The sequence below is a fragment of the Zootermopsis nevadensis genome, unplaced genomic scaffold, assembly GCF_977971745.1.
Source record: "Zootermopsis nevadensis isolate Lab colony 2312 unplaced genomic scaffold, Znev_1.0 Znev_ptg000024l, whole genome shotgun sequence".
Classification (NCBI taxonomy): domain Eukaryota; kingdom Metazoa; phylum Arthropoda; class Insecta; order Blattodea; family Termopsidae; genus Zootermopsis; species Zootermopsis nevadensis.
This window is the reverse complement of record NW_028259156.1, coordinates 10,781,277-10,805,451: the sequence shown is the minus strand read 5'-3', so window position 1 is coordinate 10,805,451 and position 24,175 is coordinate 10,781,277. Positions and strand designations below refer to the sequence as shown.

Sequence of the window (24,175 nt, the reverse complement as noted above, 5' to 3'; positions counted from 1 at the left end):
ATTGTGAATATGTAAAATTATAGGATATTCGCCGGTTTCAATTAAAAGTGTCCAATATAGAGGGGTGTCCAGGATATAGGGGTGTATAACTAGATGGGTTTTACTGTATTAAAAACTGATTTCAGAAACACTAATATTTCTCTTGACTTTTATCGCTCGGATGAATATCTGTAGCTTGTTTTCCAATTTTAATGCATTGAAAGTTGATTTAATATCTTAAGCATGTTCAGTTTACGAAGTGATAAATAAACGCATGACTATGAAATTAAACTTTAATTTGTTTCTGCAGTTAGTTTTAAGTGCTCTCTGAAGGTCTTATTTATGTTCCGCCTCTCAGCATCAAATTTCCTCGGCTTATTGAAACTTCACCGATAAGACATGCGCGTGAATCTGGGTTCAACGTGTACCCTATTCTAGACAGTGCTTCAGATTTAAATTCTTTATATAACACCGTCACAGTTTTGACTTTATCTCACATGATTTATTCTTAGGTATTTAATGGCGCTATTTAAAACCCTGCTTTATACTGTGTTGAATTATTTATTTTAAGATTATCGTGAATTATAAATATTTTGAAGGAGGCCGTCGTATTGTACTTTATGGTAACATGAAAGCATTCTCCTGAAGATTCTGTAGAAAACCAAGAACCTCAACCAAGATTCGAAACGACTGCACCTGGAGTAGATGTGTTTGGTTCTTATGCACTTCGTGATTCTACGTGGAGGCAGCAAGGACCTCTGAACGTTGGTCTACGTAAACCAGACTACAATGCGCTACTACCCAGAAGACAGCCATCTTCAGTCTTACCGACGTCAGAACATCAAATCATATTTATCTTATTTTCTTGTAAATTAAAGTTTTTCAAAAAAAATAAAATGAAATAAAATTAGTTTCTGCAGCTAAATTTTATAGCTAGGGTGCATAACAATTCATAACAGTATGTATTTTAATTACGTGGTTAATAATTATTCCAGATTTGCCTTTTATTAGAAAAATCAAATTCCGCAGAAAATGTACGGTTATATTAAAAAAGAAATGAAGAATGCAGTGGCCAAAATATCTCATATATCCTATTATAAATGAAAGTGTTATACCTAGTAGGTTGTCGTGACAGGTCCCGCAAAACCTTCAGCTCAGTTGATCTCCGCTTCTGTAGATGCAATGTACGATTTTCCTTAACCTTGAAACATCTCATTTTGTGACGACTACTACAGCCAGCGTTAGAGATACTACATTTCGATGTTCAGAATGTTTTAAATATTGAACTGCTTTATAAAAATGAAGCAATACCCGTAATGTGAACATCGTAATTCCTCACACAACCAGTACTCGTTATTATCATTCATTTGGCACTGTAAATTGTCCATATGTTGGCAATTTTACGAGAAAATTGGTCTCTTTTTTTATGTTTGCCTTTTTAATGCTTTTTATTTCCCTGCATATTCGTCCTTACAGATATATTCTGTTATCTAAATTATAGTTAGCTTCTTCGTTCTAATATATAAGAGTAATCTGATAAGAATATTTCAATAAACTGCATAACATTGTAAATGATTGTAATTCGAGTTTTAAATTTACCAATCTAATTTTATACCTGAGGACGGTTAAATATAACCGAAACATGTCGTAAGAGACGTTCCAATTTGTAAATCGATCATTTGATGCGGAACGTGAAATGATATTTTAAATATTTCATATTTTATTATCTTATTAAAATTGTGATTTGACGGAAAATATTAAAATATTCTTAAGAAATGTTACTTTTAGAGTGTTTAAAATTGTATAACTTCTACAATTGAATTTATAATTATTATCTTGCATCTTATTATTCAGTTCAGATAACACTGCCTTACAGAATCCCTAAGTTTGAGACCCGAAACAAAAATCAATTCGTGGACCGAGAGAAAGAGATGACCTTCCATTATGTGATTGATGCTTTTACGCAATTAGGCAAGCTCCTATAATATACAAATTTCGTGGGATCGATGTTTCTCTCTGCCTATTTTTAGTTTGTTTATTGGATTTAGAAGTCGCTATTTAAGTCGTTGATCAAGATGACAGACAAATTGATACAGGAAGTCGTGTGACGGCATGACAAGTGATTGTTTAATTTTATTGAACTGTAATTGTCTGCGTACCAATCGGTTCATCTGAAGCTGAATGAAGCTGTTGGAAAATTCCGTTCTCATTGGCGTTGAGTATATTTGGCATCTTCACTCACGTGTACGTTAACAGTAACAAAACCTTGTAATTATAGTTGTCTGTCTTCTTGATGTGAACAATGGAGAATTCTAGCAAGCGCCAGTTCGCTGAAAATGCCTGCACTAAATCCTGTTACGCAAATGAACTTTTCCGGCTTTTACAGCCCAATGTCGCATGTCTTACAAACAATGCGAAACAGACACATTGAAAAGCCCTGAAGTAAATTACAGAAACATCCTCTCTCCTCCTTTCAGTAGAATACATTACCTTAGTAACAATGGTACAGCGAGTCCAACACTAAGAACGGACTCTGCCAATTGTATGGGAGCTTCCTCGCGTATTTTTCAATTCTGCTACACTGGGCTGTAATGCAATATTAGCTTCTGTTCATAATAATATGTTCCTGTTCTAGACAATAAAATATCTGCTTTTTACACGTGACGACCTCACTGCTGTTGCAATATGAAGTCTTGTTTTTTCACGCGGTGAGTTCAACAAACAGTTGTGCATTTCCAAGTTAGACGAGTTCTCTGTACAAAGCACACATAAACACGTAAATACCATTGTAGATTGTCTGCGTCATATCATTGTACACATTTTTATTAAGTGCTTTGTTGTTTATGTACATTACAAGTTGTCGAACGAATTTGGTAGTAGTTCGTGTCATCCAGTTCGTTTGTTCACAATTAGCTCAGATCGAACCTCTAGAATTTTCTCTAAAACAGCTTATTGCACAGCAACCTGGCACCGATATGTAACATAAAATTCGTATCTATTTAATATACGAATGCTTAAAACAATTTTCAGTGTGAACAGTATTTAACGAAGCAGAAAGACATGTATTTTCTGACTCCGTAACACGCGTTTTCACCCCTGAAGTAGACTGTCGCTTTACAGGTTGAGTGATCCAAGCTCGTAACGAGTGAAAGTACAGAAATGTATTTTACATAGACCGACATTCTAAACTGAAAACTGAATTGTGTCATAATGACGTCAGACAGCGAAGAATGAATAGATGGAGAGGGAAAATAGCAATTATCAAACACAAGCCACTGAACTGTTGTTAATCGTTTTCAAAATAGATAAAGATCCCGTCCGACAGCTTATCCTACTGTTCAGCAGCAGACAAACAAGTGTGTCTGGCAGCTCGTTGAAGAGCTATCCAAATGGGGCTTCCTGAACTATGTAGCAAGGCATTTTAAACGTTTCTAAAGAGCAGTATCGATCAGACACTTCAATAAAAGAGAAACAGATATGATGGAAGAGGGATTTTTTTATTTTTTGACAGGTCAATTTCCCCTCGCTCTTTTCGCCACACTGGCCGCTTTGTTTTGTACTGGGGAGGCAGCCAGGGTGGCAACTTGGTCAGACCATGTACGCACTTCGTATTGTTAAGTACCAGGCTGCTGGCAATACCAACCAAACAATGGAACTTTAGTGTATAGTAAAATTGGAGTGTAGAATGGCTTCGATGATGATCCATCCGTGAACATTGTCCGTTATCCCTGCCCTGTCTTCTGATACAAAAAATGAAACTGGCATAGTTGTTTTGGTTTATCAGTTTTTCTTCCAGGTCGTCTCATATTACGTAAAATAATCAAACTCAAAATGCATAATATCATTTGAAGTAGTACATGAAATGTGTATCTTATGAACATCTGGTGAACTAACTGGCTTCAATCAGAATTATTGGAGTTCGATTCTCAAAAGAGAGTGTGTGTCACCACCGCATCCAGAACGGCAGGGGGGGGGGGAACCTACTGGAAGCCATTTTTGTCTTTTGCAGTGTATAGCTGGAGGCCTGTGGGCCACATCTGGCCTTATATCTTTTAGCCAGACCCCTGTAGTTGCTTGTTAATTTGTTATTAGTCACTACAGGCTAATTTATTTTCTTTACTCTGAAGGATTTAAATATTCGTGATTCTCATCTCGTCTACTGCTTTGCGTACAAGTGCCTAGCTTGGTCGCCCGTATTTGCGGACAGACTGAAGCAACGAGCGTCGTTTAATTAATGGGAGAGGAGTTCCGGTTTGCTACCCTCACCTGGGTTAGCATTCCTCCCCCTGCGCCTCTGCAGATACGGACATAAAATTCAGTGCTGTGGAAATGGTGATATTTACGATGCAGCTGCTGCGGGAGCTGTGTCACAGAACTTTAATGCGAAATTTTCCAATTGTACTAATATATGACTAAAATTTAATAATAATTCTCTTGAAATTGCTTCACACTCCGAGGTACATAAACACTGCAAAATTTCAGGCTACAGATCTGTAAAATATTGATATTAATGTTCGTATGGAAACTTGTGAGTTTGTGATTACAGGTTGCGTCCAAGTAATTCATCAGTGTAAGACGAATTTGCTTCACTTAACATAAGTATTGTCAGATAAGTATCATGTCACATTTTGTACATATCTTTACATCATCGTAATTTGGTTATTTTATGTGAACACTAAAAATACCTAAATAGTCACGCGGCAGAAACGCTGCAGAGGATTCTGTCAGCTTGGGTCAACTGAAGGCCAATAATAAGAGCTCCCAATTACCGCAGTGCCATGATAATATTTACCTCTGGAATAATGGGCAGAAATAGTTTAAATTCAAACTGATATTGGGTTGTTGAGATTTGCATTTATCAGGTGTATTTGTAGGGGCAAATAAAAGTGTTTGTTTAGGTTATGTAGCACGCAGTAGACAGTAATAATATGAACCAACTTCAGAGACTTAGACCTGTATGAGAAAATAATACAGAAATATCTTGCACGTACATGTTATTTGACCTGGCTGAAGACAGAGTCTTGTAATAAACTTCTGTGATTACTCTTATGAAATGCTGGGTTCCATAACACCAAATAACTTCATGATCACCAAAGTTACTACATATGAAGACTATTTTCTATATGAATTAATCAGTTAATTAGTTATTTAATTTGTTAGATATCTGGCTTGTTTGATCGCTAGTTGGAATTTGAGCCAATATGGCAGCCTTTTTCATCTAAATGTATTTTTTGGGGCTCATTAAAACGGTGCATTACTTATATGTGTATGCTGTATAGCTAGGCTATATGCAGTGGGTGGATGTTAGCTATATCGCAAGACGCACACTTAATAGACAGTCTCTTGTTTGAGGCCCATAGGTGGATTTATAGAATCAGTAAGCTCTACGCAGATATTCTGTCAGACATAACACATTTAGTTTGTGTATGCCACAACTTTTATTCAATATATTTTATGTTAGATGAATACTTGGCATATAGTCCAAAAAGAATTCCATTCAGAGTTTGTCGAAATCAGTCCTTTAATTTGGGCGCTATAATTTACGAACAGCCAAGGTTTTCAGCTCTCTAGAATAATGCAGCTCATGTGCATCAAAGCAGAGGGCATGCTCTGCTGATTGGAAATACGTACATGCGACACAGAACAAGTTCCAAGAGTTTTACCTTAATCCGTTGTGAAGTGAGTTGTCCCGCGATTCAAATACCCATGACATTTATTTTTCATGTCGTATATTTTTTGTTGTAAATTTTGACATGAGTATATCCACTCTGTCACTTTTGTAACGAGTTCTAGTGCGGTTCTATTATTATAATTTTATGATGGATTCTTGTTATTCTTTAATTGCGACACGGACAGAACTAGTACACGAATTTTATCGCCATAGTCTTTAGTGATCCTGCTGATGTCACTGTCATGAACTTCAAAAATTAGGCCCAGTGACGTGTTCCCTCCCCGACAAGCAATGAATACAACACTTTGGTAAGGCCACCTCTAAGAAAATTTCACTTGGACTAGGGCTAGATAGATAAAATTTCGATAATCTCTGGAAGGCATGTTATGAGGCTAGAAGGTGGATGAGTGTAGTTCACTGTAGTGTTCAATGGCAGACTTTCGCATCAGCGGTGTTGACCGTCGCGTTTGACTATTAGTATTAACTTCAGCATTTAATTGCTTTGCTTAATACTGATATTACAAGTTAAGGAATATATAACAGTAGAACCTGTTTATGTGTGAGAGACGCCAAAGACAGCTGTGTAATCTAAGAATTTAGCTCGGTGTTGTGATATTTTCTTTTAATTTTTCATTAAAATATTCTGGGGAAGTTCTTCTAACCAAGATATCGGAAAGCCGACGGGCATCGTACTGAAAGAACAGGGCAGCAAACTCTCTTCTTCTATTTACAAAGAACATTTTTTTTCTGGCATTTAAACTGAAAAAAGAAGAAATAGCAAGCAAGATTAGAAATAAAGGGAGACATTGTTTCGTAGCTTTATAGGGAGCTTTAATTAATAAGTCTTTAGCATCCACGTCTAACAGGGCTTGTAACCTCACGCATTATACAAAGCGATGGGCAGAAATGTAATTATATCCGTGTATCTGGGTGACAGAATTCTGTCCCATCTTTTACAGTTTGTTTATAAATATATATGAAAAATGTTTCGCATTTTTAACTTTGTGAAGAATAATGACTTAAATTTACGTCCCAGGTACCACCAAATTAAAGCAGATGTTTGGAGAAGCGTCTAGAAATTATAGAAAGAAACAAAGATGGAGATTCAATTATTGATCTACGCAAATAACACTCGATTATGTTAGGGTATATTTAAGTTTACAAAAACGATTCGTAGTTCAAAAAGTGTTTACAAAACATAAATTAGGTCCTACCTCATTAAGATCACGAACTCTTCATTTCAAACATTAAATATATGGTTTATATTTAATGAAATACAAACAAGAAGTTTTGGAAAGAACTTGTTCCCTTCAAATACTTAAATAAATATCACGGATTCAGCAGAAATATAAATTAATACTCACACATCTAGTGATCCATTCCTGTACACCATTTCCAAGCGTAAATTCTGATATGATAAATTTCATAAATACATGAAACGTGTCCATAAAGATTCTGTAGATGAGTTTGTGATCTTCATCTTCACAAACCTTTACATTATTTCACTCTAGCTGTGCATTATCTGTTGCCATCAGATCAAACAATAAATATAGTAATCATATATCTATTTCTTTATTGTTCTGTGGTATAAAAAAAGAATAAATTGCGTGAACAATTTTTATTTATCATAGGTATATAATCACAGAATACGTCATATCCGTACCTTACGTGTCGTTAAAAGTACCTCTTAATCGTGCTTTTCACTTGATGGAAAGCATGACTGTTACTTCTGCCCAAAATAAGCTTGCAGCAGGAATTTTCTGGAGTATGGATTTATCCCCTGCATAGCAATGGCTAGTTCTGCTCTTTGTGTGCTTACGCATGTGTATGTATGTATTTGTGTATGTAATTCCATGAAGCACAGTTCTCAAGAAGACGAAATTCGCTCACCAAGACATTTCGAATGATATAAAGTTTATTTTAAGAGAATTAAATGCTGTTGTGAATTAATTAAGTTTGAAATGATTATTTGTCTATGAAATCACGATATCGCAACTGAAGTTTCATGTGCCTAATTATAACTTCGATATAGTTATTCCAACAATACGTTATACTATACTAGTAATAACACCGTACTCACAATAGGGGTCTTTTTGCAAAACAAAGCATAGGACACAGCTTAATTACATCTACGTTTCACACACGTAGTTATCAAAGACATATATCCTATTAGATTTTGTTTCAATATAAATTGAAGTTTTCCTTTGACACTAGCCAACATAACCACAATGTAGTCATCCGATGAAACGGTGGATTAATATCTGATGCTGTTCCTACCCCTAGGTCGAGAGATTTTAAAAATATTTAATGGAAGAAGTACTTTCTTCTGTGATATGTGTGCTGGTTTGTAAACGTCAATAAATTTTGGAGAATCAGAGACTTTTATTCCGAATTAGTCTGTTTGTTTTTAGATGTTCTATTTGCACATAGTTAAGGTATGGGAATGTGTAAGTAAATAAATTAATAAATTTACTTCTAACATCCCACCTTCGAAACATAATAGTTTTAAGGTTTTGTATAAAAGCAGAACAAAGAAAATACTGCAACTTGTGGGTGGAATATAATTTTGTTTAGACTGATGACATCTAGTTCACATGAAAATAAAAATGAATAATCTACTTGTATTTTCTTAAACAACACATATAGCAGACCCTATAAAACTTGTAGTTCACTTAGAGTACAGATCTTCTTATTTGTAACATTTTCGTTATGGTGAATATTTAACAAAGTGACAACAAAATTAACTTTCCCAGCAGCCCGATTAGCTTTGTAACAACAGAATTCTGTCGTCAGTATATTAAAATCAAGGTGCATTTGGTACCACATAAAATCACTTAGAATGTATCCCGAATACATGATATTCACTCCAAATTGGGGTTTGGAGTACACCTTCCATTCTTGTTACGTTAATCTTAGATCAAAGGCGTTGTCAGTATGTGTCACTGAATTACAATGTGTGAAACACACCTTCATTATGACGTCATCAGCTCAGGTACTATGGCTTTAGTCGTGCTAAAGAGGCTTTAGATACAGAATCTCACTGAATGATTCCTGCACTACACTAAAGATAGAACCCGGAATGAGGGAGCTAGTTTCTGATGAATTTGCCTTTGAAACGAACAGCAACATACATGATACAAGCGGGTAACATTTGTAATCATTATGCATAGTCTAAAGCTACGCATGTGTGTGCAAAGGGGCACTACTCTAATACGCCCTCAAAACAGAATTCTAACACAAGAGCAAACGTGGGGGAAATTGGAGGCCATGGTGAACCATAAGTAGTGACGTGCAATAACGGTATATGACAACAGGCTACTCATAAGTTCATGTGTGCTACTTTCTGCGTACCTCATTATCAGTAAGGCTCCACGTATTCTTACGAAGAACATTAGTACTGTTATAATGTGTCTGACTCGCTTTTAGACGGTAACTAGTTTATCTTCTTCTTTATTACGCCGTCTCCTTTACAGGAGGTTGGCGACATATTATGAACAGGATCCTTCCATCCTTTTCTCGGACTGGGATCTGTTCATATACGTTCTTGGCAGATGATCCAGAAGTGGTTTGCCATTGCCTTTTTCTGTGTGTATGGAGTATGGAGTAATTGTTGGGATGCCACGGAGAAACCGGGGAAGCCCCCGGAGGAAAACTCCGTGTTGCCTAGACCACGGCCTTGCCCAACACAAGGATTACAAGGCCAGCGTTCTAACCGCTAGACCACCGTTGCCGGTCTAGTTTATCTAGGGACCGCCTATTCTATGATTAGTTTGTGTTTTACACAGATTCATCTCTTGTCCTTCCCCATATCTCTTCCAACGGCCCTTAAATTTTACTCTAACCTAACGTTGCATTCTAACGGTTTGATTCCTACTTCGTATTATGGAGGTCTCGGAGACCGTCTATGCTGACTGAGGTGGGTCTTCCTCAGACAATCTAGGCAAATGCCGGAAACGTCGGTAAACATTTACCAGACTGCACGGCGCTACACCCCCGAAGACAGCCATTTTCATACTCACCGCCATGAAAAATCTCAAATCAAACTTTCATAGCATTTACTTCGATTTATTTAATGATTGTCGCATACAGGGGTCTCTTGTGGAAATGATAATGAACTTGAGGGTTCCATAAATGTCAGGGAATTTCTTGATCATAGGAGCTACTACTAATTTCTTGAGTACTTTGTAGGTTACGTACTGTCGAATCATTTCCATGATTAATGATAAGATAATATAGTACGAAGAAACAGTCGTCGTATGAAAGAAATATAAAGGAATTTTCTAGAGGTACCGTGGGAATCACGATAGCCCCCAAAAAGGTAGCTAGACTTCGGCTGATATTTGAATGCGATAGCTCCTGGATACGAAGCAGTTCTACCACAATACCGATGCGTATTTCTAAATATGCTCAATTTAAAATGACTTCGGTGTCGTAAGTTTTTCCTGTTTTGTGTTAGGGCTATCCTGCGAAGGCAAAGTCCTAGTCTAGGTACGCCCTAGGTCAGGCGATTCCTGACAATTGTCTGTATAATTCATTGTTCTGTGTTTCCGTTTAAATCTCTAAATGTCACCGGATCTACTCAGTAAGAGTTCACGAATTATTTTGTGTGTCCCTTGCACAAAGTGCACGAAGTGAAAGCATGTAGTTAAGGTCGTGTCCATCCACCTGTCTGTCTGAATGTTGTAAGTTTTAAACAATTCACGCATGCTGATTAATTTTGGTATTGGTGATCCACACTAAACGTTGTCGTATTGATACAGTATAACTCCTACGTTACACTAAGTTCAAACAAAACATTGTAAACTTTATATAAAAAATAATTACTGTATAAATTATGTACGTAACATAATATAAATGTCCACATCTAATTATGAAATACGTTTTTTATTGTAAACGTGTTTTAAAGTTGCTTTTTTGAATATATGCAGTGTTTCTTGAAAAGAAACTAAGTTTTATCAACAATTTCTTTCAATTAATGGGAAAAGAAACATTGCTCTCATAGTATGGCAATCAGTTTGTATCTGAAATTTAGTTACTATTACCAATAAATTAATATCACGTAAAATCGTAAATAACGTAGAAAGTATGTGTACTCCAGTACTGGACAGGCAATTTAGAATGCAACCACTTCGTACTGTACAGCCTTTGAGCTTGAACGACAGTGCGTTAAGATAACAAGAAACGCTGAAGTAGTCACGTTGTTTTGTAACGGACATGAGCAACCTCTTAGCTCTGTGCCTTCTCGACGGCCTTTCCTGTTCGTCATGGCTATAAATTGGCTATCCGAAGTTATAACAGTATTATCTAAATTGGGCTCTTCAGACATGAGATGAGTTTTATAGTAGATTGTATTTTTATCATTTCTCCTTCGTTCCTATGTTGAAGATACGAAGATGGGGTAAAGTAGTAACATCAAAATAGTGTTGAATTTCATCCTTCAGTGCTCGAGTTGTTAGCAGTTTACTGACTCACAGTAAATATCCAGGCACACTTATAATCATACCCACCATGTAACAAGCACCTAAATTTTAACTCAAATTAAAAAAGAATTTTAGATCATTAACTAAATGAACGTCCCAAAACATGAAGGAAATCACACTCAAGTATAGGCTTGCATATATATATATATATATATATATATATATATATATATGCATACTCTACATACGTAGTCACATACATACACACACACACACGTGCGTATATGTGGCCTCTCGCGTCATGAGTGAAAATAAATTACATATGTTTGAAAACAAAATATCTGGACATAATAAGGATAAATGAATTGTTCTGTTCAGAATAATACGTAACGAGAAACTTAGTGGTTTATACAGGCTGGATGGGGGGAACAAGAAATGCTTGTACAATTTTGGTCGGGAAAGCGTCCACTTTGACGCCGAGGAGGAGATCGGAGGACACACAAGACGGGGCTTGAAGGAGACACCTCGTGAGGATCTAAGAGGACAGATTCCAACTGACCCGGGGTTATGGCTAGTGGCTAGGTACGAAACTGGCAGCGTTGATCATTAGCGTTCTGCTACAAAGTGCTAGTTGTGTATGTATTGTCTGAGGACACGTTCGTAATTACTGTCTTCAATTAAACGATAAATTAATATCTTAACAAACGACTTTTGGGGAACACGCCTCTTATTTCTGGGCACATTCGCCGACTGTAAGCCTGCTGTGTGGTGTTTTCACAGGTCCGGTTGCTTGTCGAATTTCGTTGTAAATCTTGACTTAAGCCGTTCTTGTTTTTAACAGCCGTATGGGAGAAATAAATCACGTTACCTCGGCAAAGAGAAAGCCGCTGCAGGCTTAATATTCAAGTGTCCAATAGAACCGCACTTACCACATGATAGGCCGCTACTTTATGAACTTGAACCCACCCTTCTTCTGCAGCGCGAAGTTAATTCTAACGAGCTCCTCTTGGTAGCTGCAACATAATTAGTAAAAATGTAGCCCTAAATTGGAGTCAGGCCACGTAAATCCAACTTTAAATATTTACGTCTCAGTTAACGCAGAGGTTTCAGTTTCGCTTTAAAAAGTTTAATCCTTTGAGTGCTTAATAAGGGGCGTATACGAAACGATAAGAAATGAAAGTATGACGAGTAGCAAAAGTAAAATTAATTAAAAGTAGACCAAAAAGGCAAGAAATTAAGACGTTATCAACACGAACAAACAGAAATCTGTATAGGATTTGAGGTTTTCCCGACGGCGAATATGAAGTTTCTTGTCTTTTGGGTTATAACGCCTTGAAGCCGAGGCAGCATGTATGTCTGAAACGTCGGTAAAGTTCTACCAGATTAAACGGCGTTACAAACCAGAAGACAGCCATCTTCAACGGAAATCTGGTAACAGAAACTTAAGTATTATATAGATAATTAACTATGTTTAAAGAAAGAGAACGAAAGGAAACAAAGAGGAGTGATGGACAAGGGGAAAGAGAGAAAAATACAGTATAGGGAAAGTGACCAACGATCAACGGGTGTTCAAATTGTCATCAGCAGTGATGATAGTGGTCTGTGTAGTAAGTGGCACTAGACTCTTATACACCATTCATGCATTCAAAACATGGCTGTGAAAGAGATGACAAAACATCACAAGTGGTGAGAATGGAATGGAAAATCACATTATTAGTTAGGTGGTCCACCACTATGAGGTGATATAGTTAGCGAGTGAATGGCACATCATTTGTCTGTGTTTCAGAAATTGTTCCATTTCACACCGAGGGATGACCAACTTTGTAATGCCGCCGTGCCTTCTTTCTACGTTGTAAAACACATTCTTCCGTACTATCTCCATGTTCAGGAATATTGCATTGTAATTACTACCTCAGGGCTTCGTCTTCCGACTCAGGTGTTTTGTGGTTTTTCTCAGTCTCCGCCAAATTTCAACAGAGCACCTTAAATTATGTCACATACTTCAAAATTCAATATTTACCAATTCCCCTATCATTTAACACAATTTAATCTAATGGGTTGAAAGAGTCGCTAAAGAGTCGTGCTATAGGAGGTTTCGGTTCGATTCTGGTAACGGAAGGAACTATCGTTTCGCCACTACGTGTGACTCGATGCAGACATCAGAACCCTGAAGTTGAGGACAGAGTTGGTTCCCGAAACGTCGGTTTACTACGGTAACCAGTTAACGCAGCTGATTGCCCTAGAAGATTTTATTGATTGTACTCGCCGCGAAAGTCTCGAATCCTATATTATTTTGTTTAACTAATTCGTCTGCTTTTTTATTAAAATAAGTTAAAAATGTTTCTGTTTACCGAAACAAAAGTGACATAATTGCTAAAATACGGCATCCTATTATTTACCACCGTGAATAATCACTTCAAGCATTAAACGGTTGCCAAGCAACAAGACGGCAGTAGCCGACATTGATTGCCTTGTGCATTATAAATTCGATTTTGGTCACCTAGAAACCCCACCATGACGGATAGACGGCCAGTAAGTGCTTAAGGATAGTCTTAGTACTTACATATGTAAGCGTGTACAGAATGATTCTTGATTATATACAGTAAATGTAGAAGTTGTATTCTGCTACTAAAATCGAGCCAGAATGTTCCTGTAACACGTGATCGCAACAGCTTTGTTAGCGAGATATAGCAACATTGCTTACCAGAAATTCTTGACGTCGCAAAGTTCAGTTATGCATTCAGCGTAACTGAGAGTATTTTCAGCAACGTTTGTAAACATTGAGGCGTTGTTATGTTGAAACCTAATACAAAAATTAGCTTATAAAATGTAACGTTTAGTTGTCCCATTTTATATCCTAATGCGTTTGTTCTCGCTAACAGTGTCGTCATGTTTATGGGGTGGACAAAGTAAAATTTTTAATTTTTAATGCGGTTCCTTTTTATGCATTTATTTATCATTCCCTGTGCCTATGTGTCACGTGGCTTCTCTTCAGGTTTTACGACTAATATTTTGTAAGCATTTCTCATCTCCCCATGCATCTCGTAGGCATCACCCCATTCCCACCCTATCCTACCCATCTTGTTCTTGTTTATGTCATCTCCCTATTATTATTTTGTGAAGATTACAGGTTATGAAGGTACTGTTTGTAATTTTCTCCGTTCTGTTGTCACTTTCTCTTTCTTGGTTGCAAATGTTAACTTGCATATTCAAACACGACATCCGCGTACAGACAGGTGTATTTTGTTACCCCCACGTCATACAACGCGATGTTCCTTAATATTTGGTAGTGATTTAAGGCGGTAGGTCTGTCCTGCAACGGACTTCTCGAAGGTGGTCTACCAGATGGTCGATACTGAAAGATAAAAATAGAACGCACACAGACTTTCTCGTTATTGCTGCTATTTTGGAAAAGTTCATAAATATGTTATATAGGGAGGAGATTAAATTGAACAGTCCGTATATCGCTGATCTAGCATCTTCTGAACTTCAATACAGGCATTCTAGACTCATTACGTTACCATTCTCTCGACCATATTTCTCGATTGTATTAAATTTTACAGGCTGCCAAAATGACGATCCTCACTCTAAAGGCCGAATATATTTTTTGAACATCGCTCATATGAACTTAAATGGGAGGTCATGCCTGTCCTTCCAATTGTTGAATTACAGGAACTACTAAATATATTTTCACAAAATTTCATATCGATTTCACCGACTCACTGACTGACTGACTAAATGTGTGGTACGAATATTTTCTTGGCCAGTTTTGCAGATTTAGTTCGTCAATAAATTCCTCTTTTTATGAAGTTCGAAGATTCATCGCCCTGTTCACAAACTTCTTTAACTGGACTCCATCCTTATATAGGTTTAATCTAGTACACATCTTCACACCTTACCACATCATGTGTAACGTTCTTATTTTATATAGTGTCATCGATTAGGTTATTAAAAGAAAAAGTATTTTGTTGATGAATTTTCTTTGTACACCAAAACGATGTAATGATAGTATTAAAATTAATCAAATACAAAAACAGATCGAAAAATATAAACAGAATTGAGTTCACTGGTGATTGTGTCCAATTGGAAGGTTTGGTATTAATGGTGTTGCACCTTCTAATTTATTTACCGGTTAGTCAGTATGTTAGTCAAGCAATAAAGGGATCTAATTTTACTTCATAGACTTTATACAGTACATACATGTAACTTCATTGGTAGAAAGTTTCTGAATTAATAAAGAGTCGCGTTCAAAGCTCACTAATTTCAACGTTCGTTTTGTGCTAACATAACTTCATTGGTCTCTACCTAACCTGCATGCAGAATGCTAAGTGAGACCAACGTACAAATTACGAACTTTTAAAATTCTGTTCTGCAGTTTACCTCTCAGATTTTAGCTTCTGGGCGTGTATTCCAACTGTTTCAGACGTCACCATTTCGTTTCTATTCTAGATGCATTATAATATTAAGGAATACCAATTAGTACGTCATCATGTTTGGAATTGGTACATTCATTTGCTCTACAACAGTTTCCTTCATTAGAAAATGGGCTCCATTGAGGATAGCAGAATGAAGCTGACTTGAAGTCTATTCAAGTAGACTCTGTCTTCATTATTATAACTCCAAGCACCGTGGTGGAGAGTGGATACAACAGAGGTTTATAATGAGTCTCCGTGGTCAAACAGTTCATAAGGGAAGATTACAAAAGCTTTGTACGCAGATGTTAGCATTACTTCCTACATAAACCTTGTGCAAGTTGAGTAGTGGAAACAGCCAAGTTTAAAACACGAATGTTAAAGTTATTTAACCGAAAACAACTAGCCACAAGCTTAATTTATATTTATATAGCCCAGATTAGAGTTTATATAAATAAGTGTTCGAATCCTGTGACTTAAACTGCGTATTTCGTGTAACGTACCATATAATGTTTTGACCTGCACTGTAGTTCTTTTATTACAGATTAAAATCTGTTGTTACGAAGATAATTACGATGCAGACACAAGCCTATGTGTAAGTAAACGAAAATTAATAATGATGACGAATATTCAGTTCAATTAAATTTTAATTATAACTCAACAGATATATGAGTCAGCTCAAGAAAATTAAATGTCAATATACAAAGCATTGATGATGACGTTTGTGCTAATAATAAGAAGAAGAAGCAGCAAACTTTCGCACAGTTATGTCTAGAAGTATCTTTGTATGTTTGGATTGTGTTATACTTAACAAATACAAACAACTGTAAGATATAATCACGTTACATGTTTCTACCTACATAAAGTAACAATATTTTCCTTGTATTTCATTAAATATTCATCAAACCAAAAAATTTCTCAAAAGTTTCAGATTTTAATAAAGTCGACACTTTACGCCACTTAGCCTTCTGTTCTCTTTATTGTTATTTAAGCAGTTTTGGATATGGTACGTACGGACGGACGCGATTTACAGTTATGCGTTAATTTCATGCATGTTGTATTAAGAATCCGCATGAGTTTGTTTTAACAGGAAGTGAGTTACATCCATTACTAAGATATTTATGTAATATTAATTTTACATACTCTGGAAAATCGATTATGTCTCGCGACAAAGCGGGTCTCCATACAGAAGACCATTAAACAGAACAACAAACTTCCTCAGAAAATGCACTCCGCCTGCCGGCTGGTTTCCGTAGATACGGGGGGATCCGTAGTATCGCTTTGCTCTTTTCGTCTTTTTTTTTCTTCAATTTTCTGGCTTCTTGTAATGGCACAGTCAAGAGTTTTGTTCCCTTTATAAACCGTTTGCAGCATTTCCGGGTATTTTTTAACATATTAAACTAACTTGAACGGGTTCTCTTGCATACAGAGTAGTGAAGGTTGAATCCTTCCATACTGTTATCGATGGCTCATATGTCTTGTGCATAAGTGACATTAGTCCTGTTATATTATTTCGTTCCCAAATTTTCTGCGTGGAATGAGCTGCATCCCAAGATATTTTGTTTTTCTATATAATTCAAGAAAAGGAAAGTGGACTTTTGAATGTGGGGCTAAATTTATCTGCTTCAGGGTAGTTACTCTGATGGGCTCTCAAGAACAATATAATTGATTTTTGGAGTTAAAAGAAAGAATATTCGCATCTGAAAAAGTAATCTGCTCCTAGGTTAGATATTTATTTATAAAATGTATCTGCCAAACTCGCAGAATTATTTTTCAGTCATATATAAAAGTAAAATTCAATAATAAATTCCTATTAATAATATTGTGTAATTGCAGTTTATGATTCGCTGTATCATATACTTTGAATTTAAGATTATATGTATTTCATAAAATAATATCAAACAGGCCAACGTAAATTTTATACTGCTGCATTAAATTTTTAATACTCTAAAGATAATTTTAAACTGTTACGTGCAGGACATCAGGCTACTATAGTTTGTTATTACGGAACGTAACGTAAAATTCACAAAGGCCATTGGCTGGAACCCACATTTCTAGCGGATGTTAAAAATAAATTTGGTTTTACAATATTATTTTTTGCCTACGATGAGTCCAAATTATGTCAACATCTGTTAGGTTATTGAATTTACCGCTCAAGTAAAATAATGCTAGTTTGATCCGACTGACAATTTGTTTTACTTCTAAGGACAGCTTTAAACCAGCAATCATTATATTCATAACATGCATGCAGACGTTTATTTTGCAAGTTAGTTAGGTGGTTGATTAATCCATCCGTCAGTTACGATTTAGTCAGTCAATTAATTAGTCAATCTGTCAGTTTCGATCAGTTAATTACCAGTTAGTTAATCGTAAAGTTAATCAGCTATTAGTTAGTCATCCAATTAGTTGGTTAGTCGGAGACCACGTTAAAAGCTTGGTAATTAAGAAAATTAATATTCCGTAATAATGCATCTAATTTGTATGCGGGAGATGTCTCTTCAAATAAGCGCCCAAGAGCCAAACTATTTCAACGAATTCCTTCTTTGGGGGAGGGGGTATTAGTAAATTCCTTCAGCTGAATGCCACCTTACATATTTTAAACATGTCACGGACGCCCTCGTCATTCACTGTTCATTACTATTCACATATATCCGATTTGACCTAATATATTCAGCTGATAAAGCGTCCTTAAGTAACAGCTGCCTATTGTCATGCTTCTCACAGAAGCATGATGCAGTGGCAGGGCAAAGACGTAGCCTACATTAAGATATTTGTGACAAAAATGGATGGAACTAATATGAAGCTCAGCACACACAGAAAACACATTTCGAAGTAAAAATAATAGGAATAAGACAAATAAAAATTGCAATACATTATGTTCAGAAACAGTATAACTTGAACATTTGATTTGTAATTTGTTCATTAATTAATGTATAATTTATATACTGTAGAGTATGTTTTACTATAACAATCTTTATTAAACAGAAACAATTCTAAACTGGAAAACTTCAAGTCCATGGGATGTCATTTAATGCAGATTTTGTTGTGTTTGAAACTATTTTTTGTTGCTATGATAACGCGAAGACGTAAAGACAAAGGAATAGAGAGTGGACCAAAAATTGTAATCGAAAATTTTCTTGCGAGCTAGTGAACAAAAGGGAGAGGAGACATTGTTCAGTTGTTGCGGCAGCAAACGATACTTTTTTTAATGCGATGCAGACCTTAAGCGAGTCGTACATATTTCTATCATCTCTACAACTTGTAACCCATTTCAGCAGCCAGTAATCTTTCCCGTGTCTTATGCATTAGAAACGCGAACTTAAGGACTCATTCAGTGAAAAGAGAAGAAGGAAACGTGTTGTAAAATACAAGAATGTAATTGATAAAAATGTCGTTACAAAATAAAAACCTATAAGAATTTTTGTAAAAGGAGGACCCAATGAACTCCTCGCGTTGCATTCTAATACCCTTCTTTTGCTGGTAGCGTCTGCCTTTCGCTACATCTTCCGCCACTGTATTTTGAATGAACAACATTTAATTAGACTTCATTGTACAACTAAACCCTTTGGTAATGTGGCTCAACTGTGTGAATCTCTAATTATGAGTGCAATTTCGTCTTTATGTTGTTACATAATAGACTTATATTATGAATGTCGGGAAGTAGTACTTATAAGCCCTTGATTAATAACACTTCTTTCTTTAGCCTCATTTGTGTTCCCCGTTCCTTGTTTTAATAACATTAGCTATGGATAGGTCGTTACTCTCACACTTAGCTTTTTAATTTCATCTCAGTAATCATAATTCTTTAGCCTGAAGGAATATTTCGAAAAGCCAGAAATATGAAATATTCAGCAATAGAACTGGGATTTTTAACTTCGTTGTTTTGTTTTTTGTTGTTGTTTTGTTTTTTTGGTCAAAATATAAACTTCAATAATAACGTTTTATAACAATCTGTATTATTACATTTTCTGATAATTATTTTAAAGGCCGGTTGTGTTCAATTAAAAAGTGCGAGTCCGTCAGTCTATTGATTTTGCTATTAAGTGGACAGACAGTATTTCTGCCTTGTCCATACAGCTGTTGTAATCAAACTACAGGTGTCCCTGTGCTCGTATGTTACAAATGTTTTATCTTTTCTGACCAGAGCTTCGGATTGTGACGGTCATACGGTTCACGTAGCACAAATTCTGTATCGCTAAACTCCATATTGAATACATATATAAAGCTTTTGTCCTTTTCTTCAGAGTGATAACGTAAATAACAATGACCCATTACACTTCTATTTGCTTTTCATACAAACCCCATAATGAAGCGGCAAACTAGAGCTATTGCTGCCGTATTTACAGTTTGAATTGGACCTTCTACCCGAAGTATTGTTCTCTTTGTTAATTGCTTGTCGTTTACGTTTGTTTGGGCTACGCTGGTGTAGCCGGTCAAAGTGACAGCACCTTCACAATTGAACGTTAACAGACTTATTCACAGTTGAATTTATTTAACTGAATTCAACCTAGTTTGACACCTTTACTTCGTATGTTGGATGTTTCGTTTTGAATCTCGGCTCTGTATTCAGCTATCCTGAGATTTGTTGTGGATTCTCTTAGTCATTCAGGCATATTACCCTGATGATTGAGACAGTAGTCATCTGAAACGTCGGTAAACTCCTACCGAACTACGCGGCCCTATATTTATACATATTTGTTTGCAGTTTCAGATATAAAATTTTCTATCTATAGATTACAATTCTAACTAAATCCAAAGAGACACGTTTGCCTCTGATGCTGATTATCTCTAACTTATTCAACAAATTGGCCGCCTGTTGCGGTATGTAACCCGCAAGTCCATTGCAATTGCGTGACTGAATGAAAGTAGAAGTCTCTTAAACCAACCCATAGTAAATTAGTGATTACTTCCAGTGAAAGGATTAGTTTTCACGCGAAGCCGTAGAAGCCCTGTTTAACATTTCATAATATGCCAGTATTTTTTAAGGTAAGATACCACACCTCCTAACCTCCAGTCTGGGGTACCGCCTCTTGTCGGCTGTCTGTGGCGGCTTAATTAAATATATTGTACTGTAGCTTCTGTTACGAGAGAGTGTTCTCCTCAGACTGTACAAGCAGTGAATGTCTACAAATGAGGATGTCATTCTTCTGCATTTTTTGCGACGTGTAGACTCGTCGATACATGCAAATATATGGAAAAACATACTTTCTCTATCTTCAAGGCTCGAGTCAGCATCTACAAACGAGTCTGTACGGCACCAAACCCAGAACATCATCATTATCTTCATCGCCACGAGAACCTCAGAATTTGCACTATTCCACACATTTTATAACCCTGTATTTGAATAGTAAGCATATACAGTGTGATTTATCCTTTGTTATCCCGCAATTGATCGGACTATTTTTCTTCTACTGGTATTCCCAAATAGACTTCCAGCTCATGCAACTCTGAGAAATATTGCTGAACTTTTATATCAGGAAGTCAGTCTGTTATCCAAGCTGTTGCCTGCCTAAGAGACAATGACAAAAGCGTTGCTCCATCCTTCCACAACGTACTTCATGCATATAGCTCAGCTACTAACTCTGCTGAGACAATCTTCCATACTGTTAAGTTGTATGTATCCAGTCAACGCGACACAGATTAAGGGAAGGAATTGATGTGAAACTGAGTTGAATAGAACCAGCACCTTTCAACCTTGCAAGACCTTGCTATAACTTCCAGTACACTAGTAGTATATTTGATTGTATGCTGATTGCGAATATAGGTAAGAAAGAGACAGAACTTTGAGCAGAAGGATAAAGAAGAAGCTGACAGTCTGACAGGTGTCGGGGCGAAACCAGGGAATGCTCTTAGCATCCCTTCTCTTGCCTTTTCTTTAGGTGGTGACGTGACCCAGCACGTTAAAATGCTGACACTGATAAACAGCGAGCTTTCCTAGACTTGGCATTTCGTTACGAGGATAAATTGTTATGGATATAAACAATACACCGGAGTATTTGTGTCAGTGCCTTGTTTATTATACCATTATTACCTTGTCTCCTATGTTTAAACAAATAATTGGGAACCCTTGCCGTTTAGAGCAATGACTCTCAAACTTATCTGATTGAATGATACTGTCGCGCATTGTGCACTACAAACAGCAGACTACAAATCAAATTATCAGTAGCATGTTTAGACAACTCATGCACTTTTTATACTTATATCGTATTTATTTAGCTGTAGGCTGTAGTAGTGTTGTATGAGTGTTCTGTGTTCGGCTGGTTGCAGATAAATAGGGGGTACTTGGTACCTTACGTCCGCTGCCTGAAAGTTTCAAGAAGACTTCGATTTAGGTGGCAGATAAATACTGCACAACAGCATAATTGTATTTCGAATACAAATATTGAAGCAATAGACGTGCTTTTACGTGTCCTTAATTGGATAAGAGCTCGCATTCGATATGCGTTTCGGATTATTAAATATATTTTGCACGTAGCCTATAATCGGAAAAGTATGAGGTAGACCATATTAGTAATCATAATATTGAGCCAATGAAGATCTGCAGTCTATAATGAGTTAAAACTATTTGTTGATTTATAACAATAAAAGTAAATTGTCATGGAAATTAGGCCTGCTGACTGAAGAAACTCACAAGAACAAAAACTCAGCATGAGAAGATGTAAGATTTTTTTACGTGTAACTTGCTTCTTTCTGACCACCCACTTTTAACCGAAATGAGTTTATAACAATTATTTATTTTAATCCGTCTGATCACAATATTTAAAATTTCTTATAATTAAGATAATAAAATATCATTGATGTTCCATATCGATTGATCGATTTACATTTCGGAACATTTACACCTTTAAATATTGTGATCAGACGGATTAAAATAAATAATTGTTATAATATTCACAATATGACGCAATTACACTATCTTACGAAATGAGTTTGTAATACGTATTATTTTATTCTTCAGATTCTTTGCACGAGGATGGCGCCACCACGGCATCACCTCTACCTACACCACCCAACCCTGGGTAACATCTTCCGGCAACTACCACACATCCTGCTGCTTCTGCTGCTGCTATTGGTCAGCAGTAGTTACGTGGTCCTATGCGCACCACAGCAGCAATCCCACCGTGGCAGACACCATGGCAACTCCGAATCACCGGACTACATGGGCGATAACAGCATGAGACTCAGCATGGCAATAGAAGATCCTAGAAGTCAGAGTGGCGATCGGTTGGGAAGTGTCGATGTTCTCGCTGGTCGCAACAGCCACACAAAGAGTTTCAATACGAATCTAGATGATTATTTATTTGTAGGTCCAGGACGTGATGATTTGGTGAGTCATAGTGATAACAATCGAGGTGGTGAATCGTTGGTGAACCGAGAAGATGATCTGTTGAGTGATGACATAAAAACACGCCAAGAATCAGACAACAGTGATACTTTGTATGTGGGGCCGGATGAGACGGAAACGCGTGGTGATTCCGGAATGAATCGCGGTATGGCACACGGTGATGCTAAAGGACGCGTTGAAAACATGGATGTCGGGGATCTCGTTGGTAGTGGGGACGCAGACATTCGCCTGTGGGAACATGTAACAAAGGATCATGCACACTCACATTATGGTAATGGCGGGAGAGATCCTAACATGGTAGGTCACAGTAAACCTATCGACGACGACAAGAGGGATCCCCCTGTTGAATTTGGAAGTAGACATTCGATAGACTGGGATCGGATTGCACATGGTGGTGATCCTTTGGATCTGGCTCACGAATCAAGAATAAGTGAAGAAGGCAGTGGTCATCAACCCCAGGAAGACCCTCTCATTATTGAGACAAAGAAAGGAAAAGTCCGGGGCGTCACGTTGACTGCAGCAACCGGAAAGTTGGTCGACGCCTGGTTGGGAATTCCTTACGCCCAGAAACCTATTGGTGAGTTTCCTTTGGTACAGCATAGTAGAAGATTCATTTAGCTCTTCGTTATATCTTATTGATCAAATTAAAAGTGCAAACACGAAAGAGTTTACTCAGCATATTTCATTATTGTAAATATCGCTTTCTAGTATGACGTTTAACTTGGATAAAACATTAATAATAGTCATTATTCTATTGAAATTATAAAACTATATGTTTGAAGAAAGTGCATTATATCATTCGGAACAGAAATATTTTATTTTATTCTATCTCTTAAGAAACTAAACTCTAATGAATGAGAAATATTGCCCCACACTCACAAGATATAGCGGAGGTGGAATATATATTTTTTAAAAAGGTAATATCTTTATATAACGAACTATTTCGATGAACCATACTGGTCTCTTAATGTTATAGTAGCAATTAATAATCTCTGCTCTGCCAACTTTTTCAATTTACAGATATTATTTACTTTTTACATTCTTACTTATTAATTCGTTTTAGGGATGCTACATGTCGTTGGCTTTTAAGTGCGCCCCCCCCCCCCCACACACACATGTTAGTGTAAAATTAAATGCATTTAGGTTTATAAATGTAGGTTCTGATGTCAGGATATTTCGGTGACATTTCGGTTTCATAAAAAAGTACATTCTTTATGCGAGCAATAAGATTGTCTGCTGTCTTAATAAATAATTAAATTTAATTGTCTTGCAAAAAAGCAGGATGTATGTCATGGTATTGTGCACTAGATTTGATAAGTTCAATTCTTTGTGAATTGTCGAAACTTAA

The 24,175-nt window shown here is 36.6% G+C and overlaps 1 protein-coding gene across 9 annotated transcripts in view; it reads left to right on the top strand.

The window, feature by feature from the left end:
* Positions 1–24,175, top strand: part of LOC110831950 (acetylcholinesterase) — a 322,930-nt gene that overhangs the window by 231,343 nt on the left and 67,412 nt on the right. For all 9 annotated transcript variants that reach the window (XM_087355399.1, XM_087355400.1, XM_087355398.1 and 6 more), the window contains one exon: positions 22,441–23,404. In XM_087355399.1, coding sequence (XP_087211525.1) covers positions 22,456–23,404 — 949 coding nt within the window. In that variant the 5' untranslated portion in view covers positions 22,441–22,455. The remainder of the gene's footprint in view (positions 1–22,440; positions 23,405–24,175) is intronic.